The sequence below is a fragment of the Peromyscus leucopus genome, chromosome 8b (genome assembly GCF_004664715.2).
Source record: "Peromyscus leucopus breed LL Stock chromosome 8b, UCI_PerLeu_2.1, whole genome shotgun sequence".
NCBI lineage: Eukaryota > Metazoa > Chordata > Mammalia > Rodentia > Cricetidae > Peromyscus > Peromyscus leucopus.
In genome coordinates, this window is record NC_051086.1 from 51,990,853 (window position 1) to 52,003,952 (window position 13,100).

General features: G+C 50.0%; 1 protein-coding gene across 1 annotated transcript; it reads left to right on the forward strand.

Annotated features, from left to right (window-relative positions):
- Positions 1-8,167: 8,167 nt before the first annotated feature.
- Positions 8,168-12,002, forward strand: Vamp2 (vesicle associated membrane protein 2). The gene is made up of 5 exons (XM_028869424.2): positions 8,168-8,264; positions 8,803-8,923; positions 9,403-9,561; positions 9,651-9,702; positions 10,298-12,002. Coding segments are annotated over exons 1-5 (351 nt in total). The 5' UTR covers positions 8,168-8,262; the 3' UTR covers positions 10,315-12,002.
- Positions 12,003-13,100: the final 1,098 nt, after the last annotated feature.

Consider the following 13,100-nt stretch of genomic DNA (forward strand, 5'->3'; position numbering starts at 1 on the left):
GCACTAAATTAGCCGGGTGGTGGTGGTGCACGCCTTTAATCCCAGCACTTGGGAGGCAGAGGCAGGCAGAGCTCTGTGAGTTCAAGGCCAGTTTGGTCTACAAAGAATTCCAGGAAAGGCACAAAGCTACACAGAGAAACCGTGTCACGAAAAACAAAACAAACAAACAAACAAAAAAAGACGCACTAAATTCTGAGCTTAATCCTTAGTTCAAAACATTAAAACTCTGCCTAGTAGCCCTAGTAGCTAGGGATGGTGGTGCATGTTGGTAACTCAGCAGAGTGAGGCAGGAGAATTACAAGTTTGAAGCCAGCCTCAGCAACTTGGGTGATACTTTGTTAATAAAAAACAAGCAAACACATAGCAACAAAACTTATGCATAGTAAAAAAAAATAGGCAAAAATTGAAAGCCAGATGATACTGTTGAGAAAATATTTGTAAATCATTTTGTAGAGAAAAGTTAATGTTAACACAAAAATCTATGGGTCTGTAAGAAAAGGATGAACAACTTACAATCATACAATAAGTATAGGCACTTCACAGATAAGTAGAGTTAAAGAACTATTAAACATGTGTAGCAGGCTTTCTTAGACCACCAGCCCCCAAATCATGACATGGAGACTTACTATTAATTAATTGTTTAGCCTTCGCTTAGACTTGTTTCTAGCTAGCGTTCCCCCCCTTTAACTTAATCTGTTCATTTCTATTAATCTGTGTGCCACCCCAAGGCTCATTTACTTCATCTACCTACTGTCCATCCTGCTTTCCTGCTTCCTCTATGTCTGGCTGGCTGGGCCCTGGCTGGCTCCCTTTTTCTCTCTGCCCACCAGCCCCGCCAACCCCTCCTTTGCCTAGCTATTGGCTGTTCTGCTTTTTATTAGACCAATTAGGTGCATTAGGCAGGCAAGGCGAAACAGCAACACATCTTTACATACTTAACAAATGCAGTATAAACAAAAGCAGCACACCCTACATAATAAACAGATGCAACATCTTTATATAGTTAAACAAATATTCTACCCCACAACAGACATGTGAAGAAGCCTCATATCATGCACCATACAAGAAATGAAAATTGTGTTTAGTTAATATGTTTATTCATTTTTAAGGTTTATTTTTATTTATGCGTGTCTGTGTCTGGGTGTGTATGACCTGTGTCAGATGCATGAGGAAGCCAGGCGAGGGTACTGAATCTTCTGGAGCTGGAAGTGGTGAGCTGCTGCACAGGGACTGGGAACCAAGCCTGGGTCCTCTCTGAGAGCAGCAGGCACACTCCACCACTGAGCCAGCTCTCTAGCCCCGACATATTAACAGTGCCTAAAAGGTTTCAAAGCATGCAGGAGAAGTGGGTAAACAGGCCTTACCTGTTGGCTGGGTGGGAAGAAAGCTTGGTAGCACACCCCTGGATAGCAGCTTGGCAGTATCATTAAAATCAAAGGCACCTTTGGGTTTAGGATTTGTTGTTCAGTACTGGTGTTGAATCTAGATCCCTCGGTGCTAGGCAGACGCTCTACTAACGAATTATATCACCAGCCTTTCAATTTGTTTGTTCAGTTTGCTGTATTGGGTCTCCTTGGGTTTCTCAGGCTGACCTTTAATTTACTCTGTAGTCTAGACAGGCCTGACACTTGTGACTCTCCTGCCTTATCCTCCTGAGTGCCTGGATTATAGGTCTCCCACGAGGCCCAGCTCCAGCTATGGTTTGATTTTCTCTTTCTTTTTTCTTTCTTTCTTTCTTTCTTTCTTTCTTTCTTTCTTTCTTTCTTTCTTTCTTTCTTTCTTTCTTTCTTTCTTTCTTTCCTTCCTTCCTTCCTTCCTTCCTTCCTTCTTTCTTTCTTTCTTTTTTTTTTTTTTTTTTTGTTTTTCCAGACAGGGTTTCACTGTGTAGCTCTGGCTGTTCTAGAACTCCCTCTGTAGACTGGGCTGGCCTCAAACTCAAAGAGATATGCCTGCTTCTGTCACTGGAGTGCTCTACTGTGCCCGGCTTTGACCTAAGATTTTCATATTTAGAAATTTACCCTATATATTTGCATATAGGTAAAATCAGAATGTGTAAAATATTCTTTATAGCTTTGCTTAGGTTGGCAAAATGTTAGTAATGACCTAAAATGACTGTCTTAAGTGGATTGATTAAATCATGATATAGCCATACAGCAGGATACTACACAATCATAAAAATGTAAGTTTTGTACCATACATATAATGGAACAATCTCCAAATTATGTTAAATGGAGAATCAAAATGCAGAACAGAACAGTCTATACAGATTGCTTGCATTAGGACGCAGAGACTAAAGAGTATGTCTGGAAGGAGGCGCAGGCACCAGGGGGTCAGTTGGGAATAGGGGGCACCTGGGATGTAAGGAGAGAGGCTGTCTTGAACTAGATGCTCTTCTGAAGTTATGGAACTGAGTAGAAATGTATATATTAATTTGTTTTGGGGACTAGGGCTATAGTGTAGCCTGGCTGGCGTCAAACTCATGGCAATCTTTCTTTCTGAGACTCTTGAGTGTTAGGATTACAGGCATGTGCCACTATGCCCAGCGAAAAAATTGTTGAGGTAATGGAGGCTTAAGCTCTTGAGCATACTAGTCAAATACTCTAGTCAAATACTCTAGTCAAGTACTCCACCACTCAGCTACATTCCAGCCCTAAATAACTTTTTATTTTATGTTATTTTGAGACAGGATCTCACTGTGTAGCTCTGACTGTCCTGGGAGGAACTCACAGAGATCCAACTATCTCTGCCTCTCCAGTGCTGGGATAAAAGGCCTGCACCACCACGCCAGGTCGTAAGTAACTTTAAAAAATAAAAAGCACAGGACTGGTGAGCTGGTTCAGCTTGTAAACTGTTTGCTGCCAAACCTGACAGCTATGTTTGATCCCCGGTACCACCGCGGTAGAAGGAGAAGACCAGTTTCCAACATGCTGTCTTCTGACCCCACCATACACAAATATAATAAATAAATTGTAGTAAGAAATAAAATAAATGACATTTGAGTGTCCAGATCACTAATTCATGTCCATCCTCAGGAGTGCCTTTTTTTTTCCTTAATAAACTCTATTTCTTTTTATTTATTTATTTTTTATTTTTTATTTTATTTTACAATACCATTCAGTTCTACATATCAGCCACGGGTTCCCCTATTCTCCCCCCTCCCACCCCCCCCCCTTACTCCCAGCCCACCCCCCATTCCCTCCTCCTCCAGGGCAAAGCCTCCCCCGAGGACTGCGATCAACCTGGTAGACTCAGTCCAGGCAGGTCCAGTCCCCTCTTCCCAGACTGAGCCAAGTGTCCCTGCATAAGCTCCAGGTTTCAAACAGCTAACTCATGCAATGAGCACAGGACTAGGTCCCACTGCCTAGTTGCCTCCCAAACTGATCAAGCCAATCAATCAACTGTCTCACCTATTCAGAGGGCCTGATCCAGTTGGGGGCCCCTCAGCCTTTGGTTCATAGTTCATGTGTTTCCATTCATTTGGCTATTTTTTTTTCAATAATTGAGTAAAACTGAAATTTATTATAAGCCACAGTCGTCCTAGGGACCTCCATGCTATATATATAGCCTCCATGGTTCTATGGGTTGTGGTCTGATTGTTCTTTATTTTATATCTAGAATCCACTTATGAGTGAGTACATACCATGACTGTCTTTCTGGGTTTGGGTTACCTCACTCAGGATGATTTTTTCTAGTTCCATCCATTTGCCTGCAAATTTCATGCTTTCATTGTTTTTCTCTGCTGAGTAGTACTCCATTGTGTATATGTACCACATTTTTTCCATCCATTCTTCCGTTGATGGGCATCTAGGTTGTTTCCAGAATAAACTCTATTTCTGTCACTGAAAACAAACAACAACAACAAAAAAACACCCACAACTTTTTTCTTTTTCTTTCTTTCTTTCTTTCTTTCTTTCTTTCTTTCTTTCTTTCTTCCTTTCTTTCTTTCTTTCTTTCTTTTTTTTTTTTTTTGTTTGTTTTTTGAGACAGGGTTTCTCTGTGTAGCTTTGTGCCTTTCCTGGAACTCGCTTTGGAGACCAGGCTAGCCTCGAACTCACAGAGATACGCCTGCCTTTGCCTCCCGAGTGCTGGGATTAAAGGCGTTCACCACCACTGCCCAGCTTTTTTTTTTTTTTTTTGAGACAGGGTTTCTTTGTGTACATCTGGCTGTCCTGAAACTCCCTCTGTAGACCAGGCTGGCCTCAAATTTACAGAGATCTACCAGCGTCCTGACAACTTTTTTTTTCCCTTAAAGACTATGTAGCCCTGGATGGCCTGGAACTCAATTGAGATCTGACTGCTTTTCCCTCTTGAGTGCTGGGGTTAAAGGTCACCACCACTCCCCATATTTATTTATTTATTTATTTTGAGTGTCACTTAGAATACTCTCCACTGAGGACTACTGTTCTGATCATTTTTATTCATTGTTTGCCATATTCCTGACATGGTGCTTTATATTTGGTTAGGGAAACTACACAGATGAATCAGATACCATTTAAAACAGCTGTGTGCCATGACATGGGCTTGCAATCCCAGAATTCAGTAGACCAGCCTGAACTATGCAGTGAGACCATGTCTCAACAAAGAAAGGGGTCTAGTGGCATGACTCATCAGGACCTGCTGCCAAGCTTGATGACCTGGATTCAGTCACCAAACACGGTGCAAGGAAAGATAAGCCTACAAGTTGTCCTTTGATGACCACACGTGGTTCCCCAATAAAGAATGCAATTTTAAAAACAAATAAAATAGCCAGGGCATTGTGGCGATCACCTTTAATCGCAGCACTCAGGAGGCAGAGGCAGGCGGATCTCTGTGAGTTTGAAGCCAGCCTGATCCACATAAGCGAGTTCCAGGACAGCCAAGACTATGACAAGGAGAAACAAAATAACACCCCTGCCCCAAAGTGTTACTTTTTCTTTCCCCAGAACTGAGGATGAACCCAGAGCTTTGTGCTTATTAGGCAAATGCTCTACCACTGAGTTAAACCCCCAACCCCACAAACTGCTACTTTTTATTGTTTATTTATGTGGCTGTGTGCTGGAAGAGGCTTCAGGTCCCCTGGAGCTGGAGCTGGAGCTGGAGGTGGTTGTGATCTTCCTACTGTGATTGCTGGGAACAGAAGTCTGGAAGAGCAGCAAGCTCCACTTCCCCAGCCACAAGGTGTGACTTTTATGTGCTTAGGTTCCCCTTCACTACAAAAAGACTTGGCAAAGAAATACCATGTTGCCCCATTCTACGGTAGAGCTTTTGCTTAAAATGCACAAGACCCCGATTTCAGTCCCCAACATTGCAAACACAAGCACAAAATCAAACCAAACCTTCCTGTATGTGAAAAAAAGAAAGTTAACAGATGGAACCAAAACAAATCAAAAAAGTCCATCAGGGCATTGCTCTGAGCTCAGCTCTGCCCAGATGTGTCAATAACATGTCAACATGTCAAATGTTGTCAACATTCATAAGGGTACAGTGCATAATACAGCAAGGAACTGGAAACATCTGAAAGTTGAAGAGAGCTGTGTTGAGGGGACAAACAAGGTCCCCCAAATTAATGACTGTTTCTCTGAGTTTGACTCTGAGGATCGAAGGAGTTCATGAGTCATCGTGGGATGATCCAGCCTCCCTTTCACCCCAACTTCTAAACCAGGAGTCCTGTGAAGAGGAAAAAACAAAGCAGGCTTTCTTTTATATTTTCCATTTTTGGTCTTATATTTGAGGGTTTTTTCAACTCTTTTTAAAAAGTATCTATTTTTATGTGTATGGGGTTTTGCCTGCATGTATACCTGTGCACAGTGGAGTCCAGAACCCTTGGAGTCCAGAGGGCCCAGAGGTGGTGGGATCCCCTAGGACTGGAGTTACAGATGCCTGTGAGCTGCCATGGGGGTGCTGGAAACTGGACCAGGGTTTTCTGGTACAGCAGTAAATATTCTTAGGCACTGAGCCATCCTCTCTCCAGGCCCCAGTCTTTGGCTTGTTTGAGACACTATCTCATTTGGCAGACTGGTCTTAAACTCCGGATTCTCCTCCCTTCACCTTCCAAGAGCGGGGATTATGAACATGAACCACTAAGTCTACAAAGAGCTTCAGGAACTGGGCCTACCAATTCAACCATCCCCGGAAGCAGGCAAATGTGGACAGCGTCTCGGTTCCCCAAATACTGTATGTGCTTTTCTTCAGCTCGTCTGTTCTGAGTCTCAGTTCTACCTGTTTGCAGAAAACATTCTCTACACATTTCCAGGTGAACCCGGTCAATCCACCGCAGCCTCCTCCCGCCCCCAAGCATTGATCTAAATTTAGAATTTCTTAGCACCGCAGCGAAGTGGCATGGCCTGGCTGTGCTGTGACTGGGACAGTCCTCTCTCTAAGATGAATCCTACTGGGTCTTTTCACTCTCATTTCACTCTGCTGCTGCGCTGTCCTCAGAGTCCCCCCGGGAAGAACAACTTTCCCAGCAATATGCCAAGGCCTAACCTCCCCAAATTTGTCTGTGACTCTGGTCCCTTCCATATCCTCTGCCCTCTGTGTTTGGCTAGGCAACATGGGTATCATACCTAAACCAAGGGCTAGATCTTTCTCTTAGTCAGCCGAGTGAGTGTTGGGCTGTGTGGGGGCCTCCGCCTCCAGTTACCCTTTCCCACTCTTGAGGACATTTCCTATCCAGACACCAAAGCACTGAACTTGAAATAATGGAATCTGGCATCTTTGTTCTCTGACTAGAAAGCCGAGTGGTTTCAGGGAGAGAAAACACGAGCTTCCCAGCTGCTCTGAGAACCCCCAAAGCTGTTCTTTTCCTGAGCTCAGCCTCACAAACACCAGGCTCCTAGCTTCTCCTGGGAGAGGGAGGCAGCCAAGAGTGAATCCTGCACCCAGCACGCACTCTCCGGCTCCTTCACCTCCCCCAGACAGCTGGGAAATAACACCTCTCACGACAGAACCGGTCCTGGGGCTTCTGCTGGGTGGGGGTGGGGCACTGCAGCACATGAGCGCTCACACCCTGGAGGCCCTGGGAAGCCTGGAGTGGGAGGAAGGAAGCCAGACCCTGCCTGTCTCTGAGATGAAGGCTCTCTTAGGGCTGTAAAGAGTACTCCCACCTCAGGGCCGCCAGTCCTCCCCTAAAATGCCTCCTTCACCCCGGAGGCTTGCTAAATAGACAGCTGGCTCCCTGGTCCTATCTCTAGATGCAGGATGGGAGTGTGTACAGCTGCTGTGTCTGTTTAGTGTACTTAAAATGGAGCAGTCAGGGATGGACCAGGTCTAAGATAATCTCTATTGTCTTATCTAGATCAAGCCGTTTAATAAATATTTATTGAGCGTCTACTTGGGCCCAGGGAGTGGCAGTTGGTTGTCAAGGTCATGTCTGCGCGGCTAATCTGCATGTAAAGCAGAGCCTACAACATAAAAGCACCACAGGTGCCACTCAGGCCCTGCTAGAGCCAAAGCAGAGGCTGGGCAGTTGACCCCAGTCGGGGACCAGCCTGCCATGTGACACCGCACCACCAGGCAGCCTTTGCCCTTCCTGGAGTCTCTGGCTTGTTTAATCTTCGTGGGGCCCAGCTTTGACTGCCCAGCACACCTGTCCGAACATCCAGCTTGCACAGCTCCTGGTGTGTGTGTGTGTGTGTGTGTGTGTGTGTCGGGGGGCTTCTGTTATTCCTTTTGCTCACACCCTGCTGGGAAATCAGAGGCCCCAGAGCTCCCTCGAGTCATTCAGTTGCAGGGTGACGGGTGAGGTCCGTCCTCTCAGTTCCCCTCCATCCAGCGTCAGGGTTCCAGTCATCATCAGCATCGCCCTGGCACCTGCCTTGGTGGTCGCTTCTCATCTCCCACCCTCCACCCTTGCCGGGCGCTGAGGGCGGGTCATCAGGGCTCGGGACCGGGTTGCAGGGTGAGACCTTAGGCTGTGTGCGGTTCAGGACCTGAGGACCCGCTTCGAGGAATGCGGCGGGATGGGGTCTAGGGGCGAGGTGTGGGACCCGGGGGGCGGGTGGCAGATGCCCTGGGGGCCGGCGGTGGGCGCGTGCGAGCCGGGCCCCCGGGCTCGGGCCGGCAGACAGAGCCCACCGGACGACCCCGGGTCCCGCAGCGCCCCGCCCCCGCGGCCCGCCGGCGACGTGTCGCCTGCCGCGCCCCGCCCCCGCCGCAGTGCCCGGATGCGGGTGACGTGCGGCCGCCATCTTCCAGTCCCGGGCAGCCAGCGCCAGTCGGAGCCAGCGCGAGCCGCCGCCGCCATCACTGCCTCTGCCAAGTCCTCTGCCCGCTGCCCCCGCCATGTAAGTCGGCCGCCCGCCCGCCGCCCGCCACTCGCCACCCGCGGCGTCCTGCCCCGCGCGGGCCGCCACCCCCGAGGAGGGGCCCGGGAGGAGACCCGGGAGGGGGTCCCGCCCGCGCCTCCCGTGCCGCCGACCCGGGCTGCTGCCCGTGACTGCGCTTGGACGCCCGGAACCGGTCCCGGGCGGTCTGGCGCGGGCGATGGCCCCCGGGGGAGGGGGAGAGAGGACCGGGCGTCCGCCCGCCCGCCCGCCCCGCCCCAGCCACCATGGCTGTCAGTCATCTCGGGTCGACCCCGGGCAGCGTCTCGGAGGTCGCTTTCATTTTAACAGGCGGGGAAATTGAGGCACGGGGAGGGTCTCTCAAGGTCACGCAGCGCAACCGCAGCGGGGCGTAGAGTGGCCGGGTTCCCCCATCGGGTGGCTTTCCTCGCGCAGGGGAGGACTGGAGGGGCGAAGGGTGGACAGGTGGATGGGTGGAGCCCCGGCCGCGGGGCCCGAGGCCTCGGGCCCTGCATCTTAATCCGTTTCTCCTCCTTAGGTCGGCTACCGCTGCCACCGTCCCGCCTGCCGCCCCGGCCGGCGAGGGTGGCCCCCCTGCACCCCCTCCTAATCTTACCAGTAACAGGAGACTGCAGCAGACCCAGGCCCAGGTGGATGAGGTGAGTGTGTGTGTGTGTGTGTGTGTGTGTGTGTGTGTGTGTGTGTGTGTGTCAAAGGTGCAAGATGAGAGGTGTGGGAGCCCATCTTTTACGCTTGTGGGTTTTGGGTCCGAGCCCCGCCGAGCCCCATCTCTGGTTCCCTGTCAGCATGCACTTGGAAGGGCTCTGGGGTGGTGATCAGTTGTGCTAGCCTGGGGTGTGCCAGCTGGGGCAGGTGTGCTCTTGCCATAGGCTGATCCAGTGCCTATAGATAGGGTGTTGCTGTGGCATCTGAGGTGTATGGCTGCAGCATGCCCCTGATGTGTGCTCCTTGCATGTCCCCCAGGTGTGCTAGGCATGTTCTGTGTATGTCCTTGGCATGTTAGCCTGGAAACATCGGGGTGCATGTTCCATGTGTGGCACAATGGGCCCATGTTCAAGAAGTGCCCTCCTTGAGGCGTGCCTTGGCACACCCCCTGCCTCGTGGACCCCTCCCCCAGGTGGTGGACATCATGAGGGTGAATGTGGACAAGGTCCTGGAGCGGGACCAGAAGCTATCAGAGCTGGATGATCGTGCAGACGCCCTCCAGGCAGGGGCCTCCCAGTTTGAAACAAGTGCAGCCAAGCTCAAGCGTAAATACTGGTGGAAAAACCTCAAGGTAAGGGGAAGGAGATGGGGACAGGCAGGAGGGCTGGTGGGTGGCTGGGGGCCACCACTGGTCTCATTGACCCTCCCTCTCGCTCCTAGATGATGATAATCTTGGGAGTGATTTGCGCCATCATCCTCATCATCATCATCGGTGAGTGGGGCACGAGTGGCCAGGGCCCTTTCCCTGGAGAGGTAGAGGTTTTCCCTGTGGATTCTGGGTTTTGAAGGTCATTAACCTAGTTTTCTCTCTTCAACGAAAACACATTTTGCTGCTATTGGCAGTTCTGATTTCATGTAGAGCCAAGACACTTGGCTGTTGTATAGCCTGACTTTGCCTGGTTCTGGGTAATTTCTGTTAAGATTTTGAATACAGGACTACTGGGTGGGTCCCTGGCGCTCCACTAAAAACCCTTTGGGCCTAAGAGCCCAGTCTGGGGTCCTAGAACTGGGGGACAGTAAGGGTCGAGGGGCTTGGACGTGACCAGGAAACCAACTACCCCACTGGTTGAGGGTTTGTAGCCAAATGCCCAGTGGATGAAAGGTTTTGTGCCCCTTTGTCCTCTCGCGGAGTTTACGGGTCATAATACCCACTTGTCAAGTCCCTTTGTTCTCTAGATGAAGAAACTGAGGCTGAGAAGGGTTATCAGCCAGCTGGGGGTGGGGGGTTTGGAACAGGGCCGGGCCTGACATGCCGCTTTCTTTCTCTTTCTGCCCTCCCTCCGCCTCCTCTTACCCTCTCTCCACAGTTTACTTCAGCACTTAAGTCCCTGAGGAGTCTGCCCTGCCTAAGAAGGGCCTCTCTCCCACCCCCAGCCGTCCCTCCACCTCTCAGCCATATCTTTCAGCCCCCCCCCCCCTCGGATCCGTGTGTGTGTGTCCGTGTGTGTGCCCCCTGTAAATAGCCAGCTGTTCTTTATACATATATAATATTATATATATTTGGTCTGTTTGTAGTTTTATTACTAGAAGATTTTTTCCGGTTGTCCTTAACACCCCTCCTGAGGTTCCTCTCACCTCTCTCTCTCACCCTCTGCCCTTTTCCTCCTTCCCTGACAGCCCCAAGCCCCCCATTTGCATCTGCTATGCAATAGCCCTTTCCTCCTCCCTCGGATTGAACTGATCCGTCCCCTAGCTTCCCTGACAATTCCTGACCCTCCAAGCAAAAAGCAAACTCCGCAGAAACAAACCACAAACACTCCACCTGTCCAGGCCGTCCTAGGTTACATCTTTGTATCCCTTGGAAGGCTCTGAGACTGGTCCCACTTGGTCCTAAGAATCCCAAGGTTTTCTGGGAGCTTCCAACATTAATTAGCATATCATTTGCATACCAACGTGTTTTCCGTTTCCTTCCTTTTTGTTCCATCTCTTCACTCTTCTGTGTTTTCCTTTCTTTTCTGAAGAGTTAGTCTCCATTGGTCCTCTTATCACATTTCATTTGCACGACATTACCTGCAGGTGGTGGGGAGCCTGGGCTTTTGGGGAACCAGGCTGCTCTGGGCCCCAGAATTGCCCCCTCCCAGCCCTCTAGTCTAGTTTACCTCCCTTACCCCGTTTTCCAAACCTCCTGTCCCCTCCTCTCCCCCCCCAGCTGGTGTGTAAGTGTCTTGGAGTTCAGTGTGTTATGATGGACCAATAATTCTGCCACTCGGGGTCTCTCCCTACATTCCTGCTCCCCAGTTTTCATGTGGGGCACTCAACTGACATTCCCAGGGGGTCTCCCTCCCTCCCATCTGCCTGATCTGCCTCCTCCTCCCACCAGGAGGAGCGGGGGCTGACCACAATCTGACTCTTTGAGGAGGGTGGCTCCAGTGTGTGTGTGTGTCATCACTGCCTTGGGGAGAGTAGAACAAGATAGAATCCTCCCAATTCCTGCCTGAAACCTCTGGCCTCATCCTTGCTAGAGGTTGGACTGAAAACTTTCCTCCCCAATCTGGGGGGGGGTGTTGCCCCCCATCACTGCCCAGCTCCTCAGACTGCCCCCCTGTATTCAGGGTGGGGGTACTAGTCACTGCCAATATGTGTATGGGACTTGCTGGATGATGGGGATCCTCGCCTTTCTCCAGGGCTGTTGAGCCCAGAAAGAGAGGGGGAGAGAGAGAGAGAGAGACTGCAAGCTATTCCCTTTTTGGGTGAAATGATAGAAGAAGGATCTAACCTTTTTAAATGGCACAGTTTTAGGGGTCTGAGGGTACAGCCCCTTAGCCTGCCACTGGGGGGGGTGTCCCCAAACTCCCCCCACACACACCAGGTTTTCTGTGTGGAGGGGAACCAAGGAGATCTAAACTGTGGTGTGAAAGGGTAGGAGAGATGCTGGGGGTGGGGGTGCTTGTGTTCTAGACCCCCAATATTATCCCAGTGTCCCCTGCCTTCCTTCTTCCCCTACCCCATGCCCCCAATTCTGTGGCGCATCCAGATTGTGAAAATGTACAATAAACGTGTAATGAGTAACCAGGTGGTGTCTACAATCTTTTTCTTAACCAGTAGTAAGAGTATTGGATCTTCAGATATAATGAGTGGTTGAAAAGATTCATTGGGAGGAGCTGGCCTGTTGCTGGAGGCCCTGACCCCAGTTGGGCCCTTGCAAAGTGTAATTCCCAAAGTGGCCATGTGGGGCACCAGGAGATTAGAAAGAGCCAGTGAGTTCTACAGCCTGGGGTTCCCAGCTCCTCATCTCCCTGGCCTGGAGTATGATGCTACCTACCACTGGACTCCTTTATCTCGAAGTTTCACTTCTGGCTACCCCTTAGGCTCTTCCACAGCCGTCCACTCCTGGGCCGCTTCTGTGGGAGCATTTCTTCCCCTTTCCAGCACAGCGCCAGACAGCCAGATGGGCTAATGAATGACTGAAAGGATCAGCTTGATGAGACAAAGCCCACGGGCATAAAGCTGGCTGTGGATGGCATTCTGCCCTTGTACTCGGTTGTGGGGTTGCCACTTCCGCCCCTCTTGAACTCTCAAAGAGCTGTACGTAAACCCGTCACATGCACACACTTCAGGAGCATCACCGAGATGTAGCCGTGTAGGGAAGAGGCAGTGTGTCTGGTCGCCCTCTGTATTCAGAGTATGAGGGTCTAGACATGGCCAGTGTGTGTAGCACTTGCTGGGCGGTGGCGATCCTTGCCTCTCCAGGGCAGTTGAACCTAGAGAGAGAGGAGTGGCCAAGAACCACTAGAGGGCCAGGTGTGGTGCAGGCTTTTAATCAAGCATGCAGGAGGCAGAGGCAGACTGATTCCTGAGTTTGAGGCCAGCCTGGTCTACATAGTGAGACCCTGTCTAAAAAAAAAATAAAATATATATATATTTTTTTGAGACAAGGTCTCACTATGTAGCTCTGACTGTCCTAGAATTCATTATGTAGACCAGGCTGGCCTCAAAGTCACAGAGATCCGAGTGCCTCTCTGCCTCCCTGGTGCCAAGATTAAAGGTGTGTGCCATCACACCTAGCCAAGAAATAAGGGCTACTAGAGGTACTTTTAAAAATAGAATTTTCAGGCCCTTACATTGGAGATTATTTCAGAGGCTTTATGGTGCCCAGGTGTCTTGTATTTA

Excerpts from the sequence above, each read along its gene's own strand:
- Vamp2 (XM_028869424.2), top strand. Across the intron at positions 8,924-9,402 it reads CCCAGGCCCAGGTGGATGAG|GTGGTGGACATCATGAGGGT; the intron begins GTGAGTGTGTGT and ends CCCCTCCCCCAG. Across the intron at positions 9,562-9,650 it reads ACTGGTGGAAAAACCTCAAG|ATGATGATAATCTTGGGAGT; the intron begins GTAAGGGGAAGG and ends TCTCGCTCCTAG.